The 21,811-nt window shown below is 45.5% G+C and overlaps 1 protein-coding gene across 1 annotated transcript; it reads left to right on the top strand.

Moving 5' to 3' along the window:
- Positions 1 to 54: 54 nt before the first annotated feature.
- LOC142489337 (peptidyl-prolyl cis-trans isomerase NIMA-interacting 4) lies at positions 55 to 19,643 on the top strand. The gene is made up of 4 exons (XM_075589903.1): positions 55 to 321; positions 15,981 to 16,054; positions 17,778 to 17,897; positions 19,342 to 19,643. The coding sequence occupies exons 1-4, from the start codon at positions 282 to 284 to the stop codon at positions 19,498 to 19,500; spliced, it is 393 nt and encodes a 130-aa protein (XP_075446018.1). The 5' UTR covers positions 55 to 281; the 3' UTR covers positions 19,501 to 19,643.
- The last annotated feature ends 2,168 nt before the right edge of the window (positions 19,644 to 21,811 follow it).

The raw sequence follows: 21,811 nt of genomic DNA, 5'->3' as shown, positions 1-21,811 counted from the left end.
TTCCCGGCCACCTCTCATAACCCGCTTGTGGAACCCCGCCCAGAGGACGGCACGTGATGCCCTCCGCAGCCCCAGGGCCCGGGCTTGGTGACACGTCATCGAGCGATGTCATCCTAAACACGCTCCTCAAGCCTTCCCCCCCCCCCCCGCCGCGGGGGGCGCTCTCCTAGCCCGCCTCTACTGCCTCCTTGTGACAAGAGGAAGGCGGCGCTGTGCGGTCTAGGCGCTTTGATGACGTAGGTGACGCGACGCCCTCCCCCCAGAAGTGGCAAAGCAGAGAAATGCCTCCGAAAGGAAAGAGCGGCGGGAAGGGAGGAAAAGGTACCGGAGAGAGGGGAGAGGGGTGCGCGGTAACGGGAGCCGCAGTGTCACATCTGGCATCCCGATCCCGTAAACATTGATAGTCAGGATTGTAACCACCGCCCTGTGGATCTCGATCACACACACACAAACACACGTGTATAGATTTTTTTTGTGTTTTTGACCATGTTGTCATCTTTGTGTGTGTGTGTGTGTGCATATATGTATATATTTTTTTCTTTCCTCACGAGCAATATAGTACAACAGAGCGCTACCTGAAGTGTTAATTTAAAAAAAAACTATATTATAGATTGAAGTGAGGTGGTCATAAAGTGAGACCGAATGTCATGTGCATGAGGTATGATCGTCGAAGTGAGAGGATTAATAAAGTGTATAATGTTTGTTAGTGTAAATGATTTAATAAATTATATAAATGTTAAAGACAACCGTAAATGGATATGAACAAATAGATATATACTGTATTGGCCTGAATATAGTGCTACGTTTTTTCCCCTAAAAATGTCCTTCCGAAAACTGTACTCATATGTGCAGCCTAACGCCTTTTAAATTTTTCATATAGAACAGCTTCAAAATTGTAGGGGTCGTATTATGTGCGAGGTCGCACTGTATTCGGGCCAATACGGTATCTATAGCCATAGAAGTCCATACATTACAACAATAAATTGGACTAACTTGATGCCCAAAATAAATGAGTCTTGGGCCGGTTCTCTGTGTAGATGAACCACAACCAGAAGAAAGAATCTAAAAAAAGAAAAATGACACGTGTGCTCCAAAGTGTAAAAAGTGATTTAATATATAATATACAGGTATAACAAATGCTTACTCCCATGTTAAAACCCAATAAGAAAGTGCCATCTCGAGGGGTAATGGTGATGAAGTCACGTTCACAGTGATGAACTTCGTTGGGTTTTTGGTGCATTCCCACTGTCGTGACGCCTTGACGTGAGTCTGTATTATATATCTTGAAACACCAGTGAGCATTTCCAGTTTTTACACCCATGAGAACATTTTCAACATCCTATGCACTGTTGTTAATCTACCTGCGGCTTTGCAAAATTGGATTTCATTGTGATATTCCTCCAAAAAGATCACCTGGACCTGGGTACACGTCTCTCCTTTCACAGATGATTGGTAACGAGCACTTCATGTGCTTTCGCTGCACATTTATGAATTTTACGGTGTTGAGTGAGCATTTTATACCTGCATATTTTAGAGTATATATTACCGTAATGTATTTTTACACTGTGCAGAGTGCATGCTTCTCATTTTAATAGTTTAGATCTACATATATACAGGGATAGAAAAATCCTGATCGCGCCTAAACCCTCCCACCCCGACGCCTCGGCTCACAGTGATTAGTGACCTGATTGACAGGTCAAGTCACCGCTGCTCATTGAGCAGAGCAGGGGGATTGAGAGCTGGTGCTAGTTGGAGGGGGCGGGACTGAGTTTAGATGTGAGTGGGGAGGAGGGGGGTGGTTGCCAAGTGGTTTTTATCTGTTGTCAAATTCTGTTATTATATTCCGCATGATATATATATATATGCAAAACCTGCGCAATGCTCTACACAGCGGACACAATACAAATACCACACAAGAATCGGGAATACAAAATCAGAGGAGGGTTCACCTGTTCCTCTAGCAATGTCGTGTACCTCATCATGTGCATGAAATGCCCAGGGGGCTGCTACTACATAGGTGAGACAGGACAGGGGCTAAACAAGAGAATGAACCTGCATCACACGCGGAACAAGAGACAGTCCTGTTGACGAACATTTCTCTGACTCTGGCCATAAGATAAACGATCTGAGGGTTGCCATACTCAAAGGTAATCTTAAAACCCCGAAAGAGAGACGGTTGCATGAATACAAATTTATGCAACTGTTCGGGACACTTAGCAGTGGCCTATACAGAGATCGAAATTTTATGAGTCATTACTGACACTAGCGAACTCTCTTCCCATGAGCGCTAAAGGCCATGTCTGTACATACTGTGCTATATGTATGCACACACAGCTGTCTCTCACACATACTAATACTCCTTATTTTTCCATCCATATACACCAATAGGGACCACATAGTATCCACACACACTTTTAGTTGTGCTACAAACTCTCACATTTCCACACCCACCCACACCATTTATATCCCTCTCACTCCACACACACCTTGTGTAGAGCACTGTTTATACTGTGGGCTCTCCATTCATTTTTATTCACACTGATACACATACACACTCTTTCTTCACTTGCTTTCAGTTACCCTTTGACACCTCTAGCCATAAAACACATCCACACCGGGGGAAGGAGAAGCACAGATAACATTCCAAGAGACACTGTTTTCTAGTTATCCTTGCTTCATTCATTGTAACATCGCCGGAAGAAGAGATCAGTGTATCTCGAAAGCTCGCACAAATAAAAGCATTTCGTTAGCCACAGAACGGTATCATCTATTTATTTTTTGATTATTGAAGCTCGGCTAACACGGTACTGATACCTCTACATGAAAATATGGAAGATACCACATTGTACCGCACCCAAATGAAGCTAAAGGATTTACTGAAAAAACAGGCACAACTAGACAGCGATATCATCTTCCTCAGCAAATGCAAGAAGGAGCATCTGATCCCGAAAGGACTCGTCCTCAAAAACCCACTTGCTACCACATACAACACAAAATTCTCCCAACAACTGTGCACCAGGAACTCAGAAAGATTAAGGAACCATCTCATCAGCATCTGTTACAGTAACAGGAGAAAGACAAAGGTGACAATAGACAGCATCCTGGATACAGGAGAAATTCACACAGACACATGGAGAGGACTCCAAACATTCCATGAAAAACTCCTGAAGGGTCTAATTAGCAATAAGGAAAAGAAACTGCACAGACTGAGGCTAAGAATGAGATACTCTGCAGCAGCCAGCAAAACAACTAATAATACAAACATTGACAGTCACCAAGAACAGGACTGCACTGTTAACCTCTCAGATTACACACCTAATCAAGCAGAGTCCTCAGTATTATCAAAGGGTCTCACATTCTGCCCTACCAAGCCTATGGACAAGATTGAGCTGTGCAGTGACCTAGAAGAATACTTCAGAAGGCTGCGTCTTAAGGAGTTCTTCCATGACAGACACAACCAAGATTATGCCAACACTGCAGAAGGAGAGCCGCTGCACATGAGCAGGGAGAAGCAAAAATCAAACTGGATCCCACAAACTGGGCGCAACCCCACATTGGACCGGTACATTGAAAGCTTCAGACACAGCGCCAAAACCACCATCCTGGACAAAGTAAGGAAACAAACATATAATCTGACACTGATGGAGAGGAGAGCCATAGAATCGCTAAAGGCCAACCACAACATAACAATCAAACCTGCGGACAAGGGAGGAGCAGTGGTCATAATGAACACCACAGACTACCTGCGGGAAGCACACAGGCAACTCTCTGATTCAAAGTACTACACCCAACTGCAGGAGGATCCAACTAAAAAATACATGCGAGAACTCAACAGGATCATTAAAACACTCCCGATCCACACAAGAGAACAAATTCTGGACCTGATACCAGCTAACCCAAAACCTGGCACATTCTACATGCTCCCTAAAATTCACAAAGAGGGTAACCCTGGGCGCCCTATTATCTCTGGATCTGGCACACTTACCGAGAATATTTCTGGCTGGGTGGAGGGCATTCTAAAACCACTTGTCAGGAACACACCCAGCTATATCCAGGATACCACCGACCTGCTAAACAAACTGAATGCCATTGGCCCCCTCCCTACAGGAACACTACTAGCAACTATGGATGTAGAGTCACTTTATACAAACATCCCCCACGAGGATGGGATTTCAGCCTGCAGATACTTTCTGGGATCGCAGGAGCCACTCACAGAGACAGTGACTAAATGCATTGAATTTATTCTGACCCATAACTACTTCACATTTGGAAATGACACATACCTCCAGACAACCGGGACCGCTATGGGTACTCGGATGGCGCCACAGTATGCCAATCTGTTCTGCGCAAAACTGGAAAGTGACTTTCTGTCCACCTGTCACTTGAAACCCCTTACATACCTTCGCTACATCGATGACATCCTCCTGATTTGGACCTCTGGCGAACAGGACCTCCTACAGTTCTATGACAACTTCAATACGTTCCACCCGACCATCAACCTCAAACTCACCCATTCCCCGGATGAAGTACATTTTCTAGACACCACCATTACTATAAAGAACAACCAACTACAGACTTCTGTATACCGCAAACCTACAGACAGAGCCAGCTATTTGAGGGACAACAGCTTCCACCCGACACACACCAAACATGCAACCATCTACAGTCAAGCCATACGATACAACCGGATATGCTCCGACACAGCAGACAGAGACCAGCGGATTAAAGCCTTGAGATCAGACTTTATAAACCGTGGATATAACCACAGAATTGTAGACCAGCAAATTCACAAAGCCACCAGAATACCAAGAAGTGATCTCCTTGAATACAAACAGAAGGAGACAAGCGACAGGGTTCCTTTGGTGGTCACATATAACCCACACCTAGGAGACCTACGCAAGATCGCCAGGAAACTACAACCCATCCTCCAGGAAGATACAAGACTGCAACAGGTCTTCCCTGAAGCACCCTTATTATCATACAGACAACCCCATAATCTCAAGAATATTATGGTGAGGAGTAAAGTATTCAGCAGTACAACTGAATGCGGGACAAAACCATGCCAGGACCCAAGATGCAAAACCTGCTCAATGCTCTACACAGCGGACACAATACAAATACCACACAAGAATCGGGAATACAAAATCAGAGGAGGGTTCACCTGTTCCTCCAGCAATGTCGTGTACCTCATCATGTGCATGAAATGCCCAGGGGGCTGCTACTACATAGGTGATTGGGATGATAGGGGGACCCCTGCTGCAGCCACAATGGTATAGTGTGATGGTGAACGGTGCTTAGGGTGTAGTACAGTAGTGAACAGGGAGAAAAAGAACCCTCTATAGCACTCGGGTTCACGCTCTGATGATGAGTAGGTGATTTAAAACATAATCTTTATTAGTGACATATATAAAATAGTAGATGTTGGAACAACGTACTGGAGGTAGGTTGATCCTGGATATTAGTAGCCGTGTTGGCTCCGGATCAGTTAGTAGCTAATATACCAGATATAACTATATTGGAACACTGGTAACAGAACAGCACAGAGATCCTGATGTGGACCTGTGTGATGGGGGTGTGCTGCTGGGTGTGCTAAAATAGGTACTGAATAGACATATCACATTGTAGCAGGGTATGCGTGAGTCCTTTAATAAGGTGGTAGGTGTGATATGTATATGCTGATAGACACTGGGAACATATATATAGTGGTTATCAGTGGTCGTATGTGCTGTCAGCTATGTTGCCACTCTGTATATTGGTGTGTATCTAGCTAAGTGTCAGAGTGACCTGAGGTAACCTTGAATGCTGTACTGCAGGGGTAAGTGTCCTGCATTAACCTCTAGGGCTGTATGTAGCAGGTAGATAGTGTAAGCAGAAGGTAAGTATTAGTAGTCTTTAACAGGAGGGCACTATAGCTAGAAGGTATGTGGTCATATCCTAAATCAGAGGGTGAGCTGGAAGTAAGCACAGTTAGTAACCCTATGTGCTGCTGTCTAGAGTATCCCCAACAGCAGCGCAGCTAGGGTGTTGCTGCGGGTGACCAAAATTCAATAAACTATGTAGGTTTAGCACTCTCTAAACAGACACCACACAATCGAGGCTTAAAATGACCATCGGGGCACTTTTAGCCTGTATATCCTGCACGAGCAGGCTGCCGCATGAACTCGCGGTTAGAGACACATAATGCGGAGGCAGTCACTGGTCTGCGCGTGCACGTGGGAGAAGGGAGCCGACGCGCGCGTTTCGCGAGAGGCTTTCTCAAGGCGAATGGTAAGTATGGTTAAGGGAACCCTGCAGGTAGGCAGGTATATATAGGGCCTCCAGAGAGATGACGTCATGGTTTAACCCCTGGTGCGCTGAGGTGTGCTTGGTGCTGTTTCAAGAACACAGTAAGTATGCCAATGTTAATAGCTGCATACCTCACACACTAAACAATAAAAATCTGACTCCTGTGTTGTCTCGTTTTTACTTCTTGTCAGATGTATGCCCAGTAGAGCCATAAATTGGCTCATTCTGTGCTACAGAGGTAGTATCAAGGTGGATGCCTAATAAAAGGTTATATGCTAATGGTATGAGGGTTCAGAGATGCCCTAATAAAAATAATAATGTCACCACTGTTAAGTGGCTGTAGTCAGTGTACAGGACTATGGAGTTGCCTGATACCATGATGGCAGAGCAAATGGAATGAATATAGGTAGTAGTGATGAGGTACGGGAGTGGTGTACATAGGGACAGTGGACATGAAAATATGATCTGTGTCATAGTATTACAAGTATGGGAAGTCATGGCAGATGTCACAGGGGTGTAGGTTATCACAGAAATGGGGTGTATAGGAATCCCTCATTGAGACCTCTAGGTGATAGTGTCCCAAGTGTGTAGATCCATTTGGACTCCTTTTGGAGGAGAGCTTTGTCCCAGTCTCCCCTTCTTTGTCCCCGAGTGAGGTGGTCAATTCCACAGAAGGTAACTGCTTTTAGATCCCCGCCATGACACAGATTGACATGTCTCGACAGGGGTTTGTCGGTCTTGTTCCTGACAGTACCTATGTGCTCAAGCACCCTCTGTTTTAGACATCTGCTGGTTTTGCCCACGTATATTTTCCCACATGTACATATACCTTGATATATGACGCCCATGCTGAGGCAGTTGATAAAACTGCGTATTTGGTACATCTTTGAGTTATTCCAGTTCCCAAATTGTTTGGTAGTTCTCATATACTGACAGGCCTTACAGCGTTGGCAAGTGTAGGATCCCATAGGTTTGGGCGGTAGCCATGTTCTTGGTGTTTCATCCACAAAGTGGCTGTGGACCAGTAGATCTTGCAAATTTTTGGCACGTCTACTGGTCATGGATGGATACTCATGAGTCACTCCTTTTAGGAGGTCGTCTGCTCTCAGAATGTGCCAGTGTTTTCTCAGAATTTTTCTTGCCAGGGGCCACTCCCTATTGTAGGTGCCTATGAAGCGTATTACTCTGTCCCTCAGAATTGGTGGTTTGTCCATGATGAGGGATTTTCGTGGGGTGTATTTTGCTCTCTTGTAGGCCTTCTTTATGCACTTGCGGCTGTACCCCCTATCCACAAAACGTAGTGTCATATTCCTTGACTGTTGGTCAAACTCCTGATCAGTGCTACAGTTCCTTCTTAAGCGGAGGAACTGGCCTGTCGGTATGGCGTTAATCTGAGCTCTGGGATGGTGGCTACTTGCCTCCAGAAGGTTATTGGTGGCTGTAGCCTTGCGATAAATTGTGGTATGGAGGGAGCCATCAGGGCCCCTTGAAATCTGTAAGTCTAAGAAGCACATAGTGTCCTTATTATATTCCAGTGTGAGGTGGAGATTGTACAGGTTTGTATTAAGTATACTGATGAACTCTTTGAGGGTTCCCTCTGGGCCTCGCCACAGGACAAACACATCGTCGATGTAGCGGACCCAGAGGTCAATGTGCTCTGTGTATGCCTCTAGGTCTTCCGTAAATACCACCTGGGATTCCCACCATCCCAGGTAGAGGTTGGCATACGTGGGGGCACATTTTGTGCCCATTGCCGTGCCCCTTATTTGGTGATAGATTTTTTTGTCAAAGAGAAAATAGTTACGCGTCAGTACAAACTCAAGTAATTCCAGAGTGAAGGAGTTATGTTTAGTATACCAGCCACCCCTAGTTTTTAGGAAATGGGAAACAGCCATTAGACCATACTCATGGCAAGAAAAATTCTGAGAAAACACTGGCACATTCTGAGAGCAGACGACCTCCTAAAAGGAGTGACTCATGAGTATCCATCCATGACCAGTAGACGTGCCAAAAATTTGCAAGATCTACTGGTCCACAGCCACTTTGTGGATGAAACACCAAGAACATGGCTACCGCCCAAACCTATGGGATCCTACACTTGCCAACGCTGTAAGGCCTGTCAGTATATGAGAACTACCAAACAATTTGGGAACTGGAATAACTCAAAGATGTACCAAATACGCAGTTTTATCAACTGCCTCAGCATGGGCGTCATATATCAAGGTATATGTACATGTGGGAAAATATACGTGGGCAAAACCAGCAGATGTCTAAAACAGAGGGTGCTTGAGCACATAGGTACTGTCAGGAACAAGACCGACAAACCCCTGTCGAGACATGTCAATCTGTGTCATGGCGGGGATCTAAAAGCAGTTACCTTCTGTGGAATTGACCACCTCACTCGGGGACAAAGAAGGGGAGACTGGGACAAAGCTCTCCTCCAAAAGGAGTCCAAATGGATCTACACACTTGGGACACTATCACCTAGAGGTCTCAATGAGGGATTCCTATACACCCCATTTCTGTGATAACCTACACCCCTGTGACATCTGCCATGACTTCCCATACTTGTAATACTATGACACAGATCATATTTTCATGTCCACTGTCCCTATGTACACCACTCCCGTACCTCATCACTACTACCTATATTCATTCCATTTGCTCTGCCATCATGGTATCAGGCAACTCCATAGTCCTGTACACTGACTACAGCCACTTAACAGTGGTGACATTATTATTTTTATTAGGGCATCTCTGAACCCTCATACCATTAGCATATAACCTTTTATTAGGCATCCACCTTGATACTACCTCTGTAGCACAGAATGAGCCAATTTATGGCTCTACTGGGCATACATCTGACAAGAAGTAAAAACGAGACAACACAGGAGTCAGATTTTTATTGTTTAGTGTGTGAGGTATGCAGCTATTAACATTGGCATACTTACTGTGTTCTTGAAACAGCACCAAGCACACCTCAGCGCACCAGGGGTTAAACCATGACGTCATCTCTCTGGAGGCCCTATATATACCTGCCTACCTGCAGGGTTCCCTTAACCATACTTACCATTCGCCTTGAGAAAGCCTCTCGCGAAACGCGCGCGTCGGCTCCCTTCTCCCACGTGCACGCGCAGACCAGTGACTGCCTCCGCATTATGTGTCTCTAACCGCGAGTTCATGCGGCAGCCTGCTCGTGCAGGATATACAGGCTAAAAGTGCCCCGATGGTCATTTTAAGCCTCGATTGTGTGGTGTCTGTTTAGAGAGTGCTAAACCTACATAGTTTATTGAATTTTGGTCACCCGCAGCAACACCCTAGCTGCGCTGCTGTTGGGGATACTCTAGACAGCAGCACATAGGGTTACTAACTGTGCTTACTTCCAGCTCACCCTCTGATTTAGGATATGACCACATACCTTCTAGCTATAGTGCCCTCCTGTTAAAGACTACTAATACTTACCTTCTGCTTACACTATCTACCTGCTACATACAGCCCTAGAGGTTAATGCAGGACACTTACCCCTGCAGTACAGCATTCAAGGTTACCTCAGGTCACTCTGACACTTAGCTAGATACACACCAATATACAGAGTGGCAACATAGCTGACAGCACATACGACCACTGATAACCACTATATATATGTTCCCAGTGTCTATCAGCATATACATATCACACCTACCACCTTATTAAAGGACTCACGCATACCCTGCTACAATGTGATATGTCTATTCAGTACCTATTTTAGCACACCCAGCAGCACACCCCCATCACACAGGTCCACATCAGGATCTCTGTGCTGTTCTGTTACCAGTGTTCCAATATAGTTATATCTGGTATATTAGCTACTAACTGATCCGGAGCCAACACGGCTACTAATATCCAGGATCAACCTACCTCCAGTACGTTGTTCCAACATCTACTATTTTATATATGTCACTAATAAAGATTATGTTTTAAATCACCCACTCATCATCAGAGCGTGAACCCGAGTGCTATAGAGGGTTCTTTTTCTACTACATAGGTGAGACAGGACAGGGGCTAAACAAGAGAATGAACCTGCATCGCCACAGCATCACACGCGGAACAAGAGACAGTCCTGTTGGCGAACATTTCTCTGACTCTGGCCATAAGATAAACGATCTGAGGGTTGCCATACTCAAAGGTAATCTTAAAACCCCGAAAGAGAGACGGTTGCATGAATACAAATTTATGCAACTGTTCGGGACACTTAGCAGTGGCCTATACAGAGATCGAAATTTTATGAGTCATTACTGACACTAGCGAACTCTCTTCCCATGAGCGCTAAAGGCCATGTCTGTACATACTGTGCTATATGTATGCACACACAGCTGTCTCTCACACATACTAATACTCCTTATTTTTCCATCCATATACACCAATAGGGACCACATAGTATCCACACACACTTTTAGTTGTGCTACAAACTCTCACATTTCCACACCCACCCACACCATTTATATCCCTCTCACTCCACACACACCTTGTGTAGAGCACTGTTTATACTGTGGGCTCTCCATTCATTTTTATTCACACTGATACACATACACACTCTTTCTTCACTTGCTTTCAGTTACCCTTTGACACCTCTAGCCATAAAACACATCCACACCGGGGGAAGGAGAAGCACAGATAACATTCCAAGAGACACTGTTTTCTAGTTATCCTTGCTTCATTCATTGTAACATCGCCGGAAGAAGAGATCAGTGTATCTCGAAAGCTCGCACAAATAAAAGCATTTCGTTAGCCACAGAACGGTATCATCTATTTATTTTTTGATTATTGAAGCTCGGCTAACACGGTACTGATACCTCTACATATATATATATATATATATATATATATATATATATATATATATATATATATATATATATATATATACATATATATATATATATATATATATATAATATTGTGGTCGACAAATCACAAAAAAATCTACTCGCCACCTAGTACCACACGTGTGCTGCTTGGGCCAATAGGAGCTCGCCACAGTGTAAAATCCACTCGCCCGGCGCGTGCAAATGTATAGGTTTGTCGAACACTGTGTGTGTGTGTATAGAGATATATAGATATATATATATATCTATATATCTATCACACAGAGTTGGTGTCGCAATCAAAACCATCCCCCATAGATCAAAATAAATCACTAGGCCAGATTGTAGAGGGAGAGGGGGGGGTTGGCCCGGTATTAAAGGGTTGCACACCATATGGCCACCCCCTGACCTCACCAGGGAGGCAAGGGGTTAACTGGACTGCGGTCCAGGAATGTGGCTTACACCTTGTCATGTCAGGAAACTGTATGTTCCCCTGTTCCCATGTTTCATTATAATCCTGTATTTTAATGTTTTAAAGTACATTTCTGTATCTCCAGTTCTGGAGGTCACAGAGAGTTGATATTTGGCCAATATGTGGAGTCACTGTAGGCATTAAAAACTGGCAAATTTCGACCCACTGAGCTCACCAGAATGGAACTTATTAATATGTGTAGATATTAAAGAGTATATGTATGGTATTTTGGATCTGCTCTGAAAAATGCAAACTCCATCTGCTATGCTAAATAGGTCAGAAAGGGCAGCCGGATGATTGAGCCTAAGTACTAATCAACAGACTCTGCCACTCTAATTGTTACCTGAGGGCGGAGAATCCTCAAACTGGAGTGGTTTGTAAGTGTTAGGATCTTCATTGTTTGTAGGTGTAGACATATCAGATTCTTCATTTGGTAGACTGGTCGTTGCCCCTGATTTAATTATGGGGCTACAGAAATAAGACCCTCAGAGTCCCAGAACACATGGGCTAACTAGCTGGGGGCATGGGTTAATCTGTGTCTCCACGTTAGGGATTGGATACAGATAATTGTTCACCAATAGTCTGTATTCAATGTTAAGAATAGGGTTACACAGGTATACAAACTGTGTCAACCCTACAGTTTTTAGTTGTGCTTCTGATTCCACCTGGAATATCACCGGATTGCTGGAGAATTGCTAGCTGATACTTCTCCATCCCCCAACCCTAAGTAAGTGTTACCTTCTTGTCTGTTAATTGTACTATATTGCTGTGTTCACCTTTTTTAAGGAATAAATATATTTTATTATATCTAAGCCTCGTTCAGTTCAACCCAGATATTTGGTGTTCATTATATCTTGTCATAAGCTACCGTGACACAGATGTAGGGGTTAAATTTACCCTCTGGCGGTGCTAACAACCCACTATGATATACACACACAAAAAGAAAAAGAGGATGTGTTAAAAAGCACAAAAAATATGTGAAAGTACAAAATTGATTTTATTAGCAATACAAAACACAAAAATAATAAAATATACCTAAACACATACTAAATGAACACTGCTGAACCAAAGAATACACAATAAAAATGTAGAGACCCAAAATATGTAACATGCAAAATACATAGGTATGATAATGCAAATCCGAAATGCAATGGAGATCGGCCGATCAGCAACACATGATAATACAAATGACTGTAAAAAAACAATATCTACACAAACCCAAGTAAACAGAAAAAAGAGCAACAATGAAAATATAATAAATGAATACCCTAGATCCAGGGTGGGCATCCCTGGCGCCATTCGCCACTTGTGGCGAATTGGCAGTGAAACTGTGGCGAATAGAGCCTCCCCCCCCCCTCCCCCTGCTTCTTACTGCACCGGCAGCCCCAGGGACAGAAGGAGCAGCAGCACGTAGAGGAAGCCCTATCTCCTACCCCCCCACGCCCCCTCCCCCTGCTTCTTACTGCACCGGCAGCCACAGGGACAAGAGAAGTAGCACGGAGAGGAAGCTCTCTCTCTCCTCCTCTCCCCCCCTCCCTTTCCCCCCTGCTTCTTACTGCACCGGCAGCCACAGGGACAGGAGAAGCTGCAGCAGCACAGAGAGGAAGCTCTCCAGCCTCACTCCGGTGCCTGCTCCTCAGCTGTGCAGGAAGGGAGAAGCCAGCCGGCCCCAGCCACTGTCAGGGGGTTGAGAGTGACTTTGGCTTTACTGATCAGCTCCACCATGAGCCATAGAACCGGGAGCAGCCCCCAGCTCAGCCTCTTTAAACCCCCACAGCCTGCATAAGCACCCACCACCAGGCTTAGGATACCCCCCCCCCCCATGCCCAGGTACCCCCATCCCCCCCTGATGTCCCCTCCTGCTGCCCAGATCACCACTCATGCTGCCTTCATGCTCCCAGACCACCCCCTCTCAGGCTGCCCAGATCTACCCCCCCCAGACTGCCCTGACCCTCCCCTCTCGCGCTGGCCTGACCCTCCCCTCTTGCGCTGCCCTGAACCTCCCCTCTCGCGCTGCCCTGACGCTCTCCTCTTGTGCCGCCCTCATCATCCCCACTCACGCTGCCCTCATCATCCCCTCTCACGCTGCCCGCATCATCCCCTCCCATGCTGCCCTCAGCATCCCCTCCCATGCTGCCAAGACCACCCCCACTCCCCCCACAGCTGCACCAAGCCTGCCCACACCGGCACCCACCTTGCCCCCACTTCTGCAGCGGAGATACCCCCTCCCGCCGCCACAGATCCTCTGACCTAAGCCCCGCACGTTATGCACCCTCCTATGTGCCCTACGCATAGGACGGGGTGGGGGGGTGCTTGATGATGAGGGGGACTGCTGAAAGGGACTAGGGGAGATCATGATGATGATGATAATGATGGGGATAAATGAGATGGTGGTGAGGTGATGATGATGAGGAGGGTAGAGGTGGCGTGAGAGGAGAATGAAGAGGGGTGAGAGGATGAGGGGGGTTGCGATGGGAGAATTTATAAACTTGTTCAAACAGTGTGTGTTGTTTAAAATTTTCGCATGCGCAACATAATACCTCAATTTTTACATGGTGTGGCTATTTTCACTTCTAATTCGCCACACCTGTGGTTACATTGAAAAATAGGTTGCCCACCCCTGCCCTAGATGCTGTGTAGCCAGAAGGTGGTGGCTAAACCCTGGCAGTTATAATAAAGAGCCAGAGAAAGACAGAAAATAAATGTCTAAAATATGCAGAGGTGGGGTCCCCTCAAAGACGACTAAAATGGAAACAATGAGTCAGCAGAGAAAACAAGGGAGATAGACATAAGAAAATAACTCCCTAATGCCACAGCTAGGTGTAACTGATATAAGCTGTGGCAGACAAAAATGATACTGTCCCAAAGGCTACCGTGGAGCAAAGAAATGTCCAGATACTTGCTATGACGCTGCACCAGACATCCAGAGGAGAAGGGGAGTCCAAGGCAGAGGTAAGTAAGAGGCAATGCAAGCCCCCGGCATCCCGCTCACTGTTAGCATCAGGCAGCAATCATACAGCAGTCACAGAGACCGGACAAAACAGCATCAGCAGTAAAGCTCCAAACTAGGAGATGGTCAGCACGGTGCAGCAGTGGGACACAGGAAAGTGAGTGGTATAGATACGCCAATGGCCGTTTCGCCGTAAGGCTTCTTCCGGGAGCATTGCATTATCATACCTATGTTACATATTGCATGTTACATATTTTGGGTCTCTACATTTTTATTGTGTAGTCTTTGGTTCAGCAGTGTTCATTTAGTATGTGTTTAGGTATATTTTAATATTATTTTTGTGTTTTGTATTGCTAATAAAATCCATTTTGTACTTTCACATATTTTTTGTGTGCTTTCAACAAACCCACTTTTTCTTTTTGTGTGTGTATATACAGTGTATCTATTTATCTCTTGACAAATCACACAAAAATCTACTTGCCGAACCAAAAAAATCTACTCGCCACCTAGCCCCAGCCACTTTTAAAAAATTGAATACATTCCTACTAAGGTGTGTGTGTGTGTGTGTGTGTGTGTGTGTGTGTGTGTGTCTCTCTAGACTAGACGGGTGACACTGACTGGGTGACTGACTGTTATGTATAAGGGTGCATATGTAATATGTAAAGGGTGTGTAATATGTATAAGGGTGTGTGTGATATGTAAAGGTTGTGTGTAATATGTATAGGGGTGTGTATATATTATTTATAGGGGGTGCACCTCTATGTATAGGTGTGAGTGTGACTGACAGATGTGTGCGCTCGGGGCTCCGGCCGTGATCTTGTCTCCTCACCTGCGCGGGCCGGCTCTTTTCCCTCACTAATATCTGCTGGTAGGAGGTGGCCCCCGGGTACAATCCGCCACATCCGTACTGGGGAGACACCGCTCTGCCTTTCTGGAACCGGGCTCGGGTGGGGGGGGGGGGGCAGAGGGCTTTCCGGGCGGGTTCCCCACGGTATTGGAGGGTGGGGCGAGCACAGCTCGTGAGGAAGCTCCGACGCATACTGCGGCGAAAAATGGCGGGCAGAGTTCACGCACGAACAGGGGAAGGGACGTCACTGAGGGGCGGCGTCAAAAGTCAACGGCCATGAGCATGTCAGGGGTTATAGTTCAATCGTCCAAGAGATGCAAAAAGCATCCAGTGCAGAGCAATCACCGTGTAGCGTCATGGCGTCACGTCCAGCCGGGGGAAAATGCCGCCGCAGCACCTCGCCAGGCGGTAAAATGCAGTCGCTAAGGGCGACCGCATTTGTCGATGACTATATAGATATAGTCCCATGCTGTGTCAACAGCGATGCATTTGCTTATATGGGCTCCATGTGCATGGATATTCCAGGCAAAAGGTGACACATTGTCACTCTGTGTGTAATATATACATTTATTTTGTATATAGGCGGTGCAGGCGGAGGGGAAGTGGCAGATGATGATAAAAAGACTAAAACCCCCAAAGGTGGAAATGCTGTCAAGGTCAGTGTGTATGTACATTTACATGTGCAAATATCTTTCACTTTACTGGTTTCATCTCAAGTATCTCATTGTGAAATTCTCCAGGAATTCTTTTTCTCGGACCTGCTTTATTTAACCCTTCAACATTGGTTTGTCTAACAGTGTGTATGTGCGCATACACCATACACCGTGCGTAGTAGGCACACCTCCGCATGGCACCTGTCATATAAGGGCAAGTACACGGCTCGGAATAGTAAAATATAACGATACTTCACCCAAACCAAATTGGAAAAAGCAGACCCAGCGCTGCAATGATAATAAAAAAGACTAATGAAACAGCCATATGCATCCAAAGTGCGGTGCTGGGTCTTTTTCTTCCAATTTGGGTTGGGTGAAGTATCTTTATATACACACATACTCAATGGTCGTTATTGGGGACTGGAACTATGGCTGAGTGAGGTGCTGGGTTTATACATCTTTACATTATGTATTATGGATTTCGTATGTACAGCAACCCCACCCAAAAATGGTTCCTGTATAATGTTGACAGTGTATATTGATGTGTAATGAAACGCATGAAACGTTAAGCCTAAGGCTGCCATAATGATCGAGAGCCGGCACGCCAGGAGCCCTTCTAATGTTCAGCCAATGTTATGCTGATAACGCCCGCTTTCTAGAGGAGATCTCTTCCTCCATGGAAGCGGTGAATGTGATGGGAACGGAAGAGGAGACCCTTCACTTCCATGTTTTCATTATTTTGGGAAATCAATTTTTTTATCTTACCAGAACAGAAGGGATCCCTGCCGGTCTAGGTACAGCGGTGCGCAAACTGGGGGGTGCAAGCGGTTGCAGAGGTTCCGCACACTTCCCCAAAGCATTTAAATTAAATGCCGGGGAACTGCGCACGACCTCTACTTACTGAGATTCAGCCGGCTTCAGGACACGTGACCATGGCAACACGGCGACATTTGACATCATGGTTGCCATTGCAATGTGATGTCATTTGTCACGTAATGTTGCACGACCCTGTGACATCATTTGACGCTGTGCGAGGTAGGGGGGGGGAAACAACGGAGGAGAGCAGGCAGGGGCGCGGCAAAAAGTTTGTGCACCCCAGGTCTAGGACATTTGGTCGTGGCTGTTTCGCCGCAACCAAATGGGCGCCGGCGCTTTGCCACGATTTACTCTGCTGCCGGCTGCTATGGTAAGTATACCCCCTACCCTATGCCCTTACCTTAAATCCCCTTACAGTAACCGCTAAAACCCCTTCAATTAACCCCCTACCCTAACTGCTAAAACCCTTAAATTAGCCCCTTACCCTAAACTGTAATAAAACTTACCTTAGAAGTGACCAGAGGCGGGGATCCCAACAGCGAATTGGCTGCGGCGGAGGGTCTGTCTGCGGCAAAGCGCCGGCCATTTGGTTGCGGCGCAGTGGCTGTGACCAAATGTCCCATCCCGTTGCCTGACGTCCAGGCCTCCCCGGTTTCCCTTGCTTCAGTACAGGGCAGAACATGTCCGCTGACCTCAGAATTGCGACGGGATCAGGGCGTGGTCTGTTGGGATATATATATATATATAATCTCTAGCTCTGACCACACACACACACTTTAAAGATTAGCGAGAGAACTGAAGTCAAACAGACCCCGTATTATACAGCTGGGGGTAGAGATTTTGAAAGAAATAGCCATGTGGACGGAGGAGTGTCCTTGTTGGGCGGTAATCTCTTTATTCCTTCCCTCAGGTGAGGCACATCTTGTGTGAGAAGCACGGGAAGGTTATGGAAGCGATGGAGAAGCTGAAATCTGGGGTGCGGTTCAGCGAGGTGGCTACGCAGTACAGTGAAGATAAAGCCAGGCAAGGGGTACGCGTCCTATATTGTAATTTGTGTCAACCCTTTCTCACATGACGACAACCAGGCGCCAGATGGCACAGAAAGAAGTCGAGAGGGCTCCACTTCCGTTTTTGTAAGCATGCTCAGCCTGATCTACTTCTGGAGAAATGGGGACACCACTTCCCTCAGCGACGCTACTCAGACTAGATCAGGCACAAATAAAATATTGAGGTGTATATACAACGCAATGTAAGAGAAATCCCACGTAGCCACACTCTATAACACAGTGGTATCCGGCCCCTCTATAACCTCTTCACTGAGGAACACTTTGCAAGAAGAAACCGGAACAAATCCATGCATAACTCACTGTTGGTGTGTGGGATCCTGGCGCTGTCGGTGTGCTCCTACCAAGGTGCGGGCAAAGAACAAATGGAGAGAAGGCGCACCGCCTTCTCTCCATTTGTTCTCAGCCTGATCTACCCCTAGAGAACGAGCATGTGTCCATGACTAATTTGGTACATCATTAGGGCCTTTGGTGTTCAGCGCCTGTGCTGTCCCAGGCCGTGGCATTCCAGAACCTCAACCTGCAGCCCACCATGTCCCTGTTACAGCCGATAAGGAGAAAGCGATGGGGAGGGGGCTTTGCCTGTGCAAAGTACTGTTTAGCACACAATGATATCACACAAATAGGAATAGCCAGAGGAAATCAAACCCCCTCCCGAATCTTCGCTCATGTTTTACAAACTGAATTCATACCGTGAAAAAAATACTTTATAAATGTTACATTTATGTGACAGTCTTCAGTTACCTGGATGGTGAACCCCTTAAACATGTCACGTCTACCGATGAACACATTTATATTAGATTGAGTGCCTTGAACAAGGCTTTTACACTGTAGGGCAATGGTCTTCAACAAATTATCCAAAGGGCTGGTGTAGAAAACATTTACAAGTTGGAGGACCAGAATGTACAGCAACAAAATGTTATGTAGATTGAAAAAGTTGCCATACACATTATAAGCGTTTTTAGCATCTGCACCATACAGATATGTTATCAACTTTCTATTTATAGTGAGTTTAAGTATGAAAACATGCATTTACATGCCCGAGCAACTGCAATAAAATTAGTATAGGTAGACAGTTCAAGGACCTTCTGGAGAAGGATTTGGCCCATGGGCCAAAAGTTGAAGAGCTTAGCTCTAGTGGAACCTCCTCTGTTGGAAACCACATCTTGCTTTGATAAAACCATTGTTAAAATATTGAGTCATTGTTAACTGTGCCATTTGTTTATCTGTTGCAGTCTTCTCCAAGAGCAAATGCTTTTAGCAATATCCTCATACGCGGAATATTTTTAGGAAATAAATATTCAGCTGATGATGAAGCATCCTTCAGTCTGAGGTGCACGAGGATGGGAGCTGGAGACAGAAGAGAACGGGTTTTTGTTAATATCTGCCTTTTTCTATTGACTCCTCCAGGGAGATCTTGGTTGGATGACCAGAGGGTCAATGGTGGGACCTTTCCAAGATGCTGCATTTGCTCTGTCAGTGAGCACGATGGACAAGCCAGTGTATACTGACCCTCCTGTGAAGACCAAGTTTGGATACCACATCATCATGGTGGAAGGGAGGAAATAATGGAGTGTTTTTCTCTCTTCTCTACCCATAACGAACTAAGGAATCCTGCTCCTTTTGGATTTATTTTTGTTTAGAGAAATGGGGTCCACCTCTTAATGGTTCAGTGGCACTTGGTATAGGTCACAATAAAGTGAAGGCACTCAGCCCTGTGACAAGCTTTTTTTCTACAGTTTATAAAGGGTGTTTTCTAGTTTTAGCGATGTTTCATGATAGGTGTTTAACAGGAAACAGGTTTTTCCACCAGGTAAGAATACTTGTGCAGACAAAATGGTTGCCGGAGTGAGTCTTATGCTGGCGGCCGATGGAAGGTTGCATTTTTCTACTGGGGACCCTGCGACCATAACTTGTTCTCTTTTGTTACATTTTAAGTGAAACTTCTTTGTCTTTTGTCACTGAAATTGTATTTATGATGGGTTTTTTTTCAAATAGTTTTATTAGGCAGTAATACAAGACATATTCAACATACATAGTTTGCGGCCTAATACAGAACATTTTGTTTTTTGCATTTAGTGGGGAAAAAGAAAGACAGACTCAACTGTCCTTGAGGGTGGAGTCCTCAAAGAGGGAGGACAGAGAGGGGGGTGGAGGGGGTGGTGTACCGTTCCTGGGAGGCCTTTTCCCAAAGTTGTCCCTGTTTGAGTTTAAGCTCACGGCTCCATCTCTGGTTCAATGTTTATAGGGCCTCCTCTTCTTGTGTGGAGTATCCATGGCTCCCATATATTGTAAAATGTAAAGAGTTTCTGTCTGAGCATGGCCGTCAATTTCTCCATGAGCATCACTTCACTGATCCTCTTTTTTTATAGACCTTTTAGAGGGGATGGTTTGTTTCTTCCAGGCAGCCGCTATTTCACATCTTGCCGCGGTGAGAATAAAGGAGATTAATTTCCCGGTTGGACGGTCAATTCCCAGAATTGGCCTTGCAAGCAGGTAGGTCAGTGGATCTATACGTAGCTCTAGGTCAGTGACCTCTTTTACCAAATTCTGTACCTTAGCCCAGTATTTTATGATTTCCGGACATGACCACCAGATGTGGGCCATGTCCCCTCTATGACCACAGCCTCTCCAGCATGGGTCCGACACCAGGGGGTAGATTTGATTTAGTCTCACTGGGGTCAAATACCAGTGATAGAGAATTTTATAGATATTTTCCTTAGTTGTTGTGCATATGGATGTTCCCGGGGCTGCTGCCCAGATTTCATCCCAAATCTCTCTATTGTAATATTCAAAGCTGCTGCCCACTTGAGCATGTAATCGTGGTTTTGGGGATCCCCGTAGTTTTCAAGTTCAGAATATATTTCCGAGATGAGTCCCTTTTGGTAAGTGTTAGCTTTGCACAGTCTTTCGAATTTGGTGAGAGAGGGGAACTCTGGGGTAGAACAAGTTTTTTGGGCGAAGTGTCGGAGTTGTAAGTATTTGAATGTGTCCAGTTCTCTAATTTTATATTTGGTACGTAATTCCTGGTAGCTCAGGAGCCTCCCGAGGTTTAAGAGATCCGCAATCGTCCCAATCCCTCGTTTTCTCAGTTGGTCGTAGAGTTTGGATCTACATCCCGGGGGGAATTTGGGGTTATTTGGTATGGGCGTGAGCTGTGGGTTGGGCGAGCAGAGCCCAAATCGGGCCTTGTATTTCGTCCAAACCTCCCAGGTGAGTATTGACGCTTTTAATTTTAGGTTATGGACCTGTCTGTCTCCTCTGTCTAGGCTCCAGAGACAGGCCTGCAGAGAAGGCACTCTGGCATACTGAGTCTCTATTTCAATCCAGCGACATTGGGCCGGGTCAGTATTCCACATAACTGCTTGTTTCAACTGCGCCGCTATGTAATATTTGAGAATATCAGGGACAGCCATACCCCCTCTTCCTTTTGATGCCAACAGAACTGATCTGGCCACTCTGGGTCTTTTGCCCTGCCAAATAAAGTGAAACAATCTATTTTGTATATTTTTTAGGTCAGTGTTGGGTACATGGACCGGGAGTGTCTGAAAATAATACAAAAGTCTAGGGAGTATATTCATCTTAATAGATGTCATTCTCCCAATCCATGAGACCTGGTAACCTTCCCACTGATCTAGGTCTTTTTTAATTGCGTCCCAGAGGGCTGGGTAGTTATCTTGATATTGAGCTCGATAGTGCTTCGATATATTCACTCCCAAATATTTGATATTTGCAGAGCACCATCTGTAGCTGAAATGTAATTTTAGAAGTTTCACCTCGAGTTCTGGTAAACTGAGATTTAGGGCTTCGCATTTTTCGCTGTTTATTTTATATCAGGATACTTTGCCAAAGTCCGTCAGTTCCCTTTGAAGGTTCGGAA

Source organism: Ascaphus truei, chromosome 3 (assembly GCF_040206685.1).
Source record: "Ascaphus truei isolate aAscTru1 chromosome 3, aAscTru1.hap1, whole genome shotgun sequence".
NCBI classification, from domain to species: domain Eukaryota; kingdom Metazoa; phylum Chordata; class Amphibia; order Anura; family Ascaphidae; genus Ascaphus; species Ascaphus truei.
The sequence above is the reverse complement of the archived record's forward strand: the minus strand, read 5'-3'. Positions and strand labels throughout refer to the sequence as shown.

Excerpts from the sequence above, each read along its gene's own strand:
- LOC142489337 (XM_075589903.1), top strand. The coding sequence starts at position 282 with ATGCCTCCGAAAGGAAAGAGCGGCGGGAAGGGAGGAAAAG. Across the intron at positions 322-15,980 it reads CGGCGGGAAGGGAGGAAAAG|GCGGTGCAGGCGGAGGGGAA; the intron begins GTACCGGAGAGA and ends TTTTGTATATAG. Across the intron at positions 17,898-19,341 it reads AAGATAAAGCCAGGCAAGGG|GGAGATCTTGGTTGGATGAC; the intron begins GTACGCGTCCTA and ends TGACTCCTCCAG.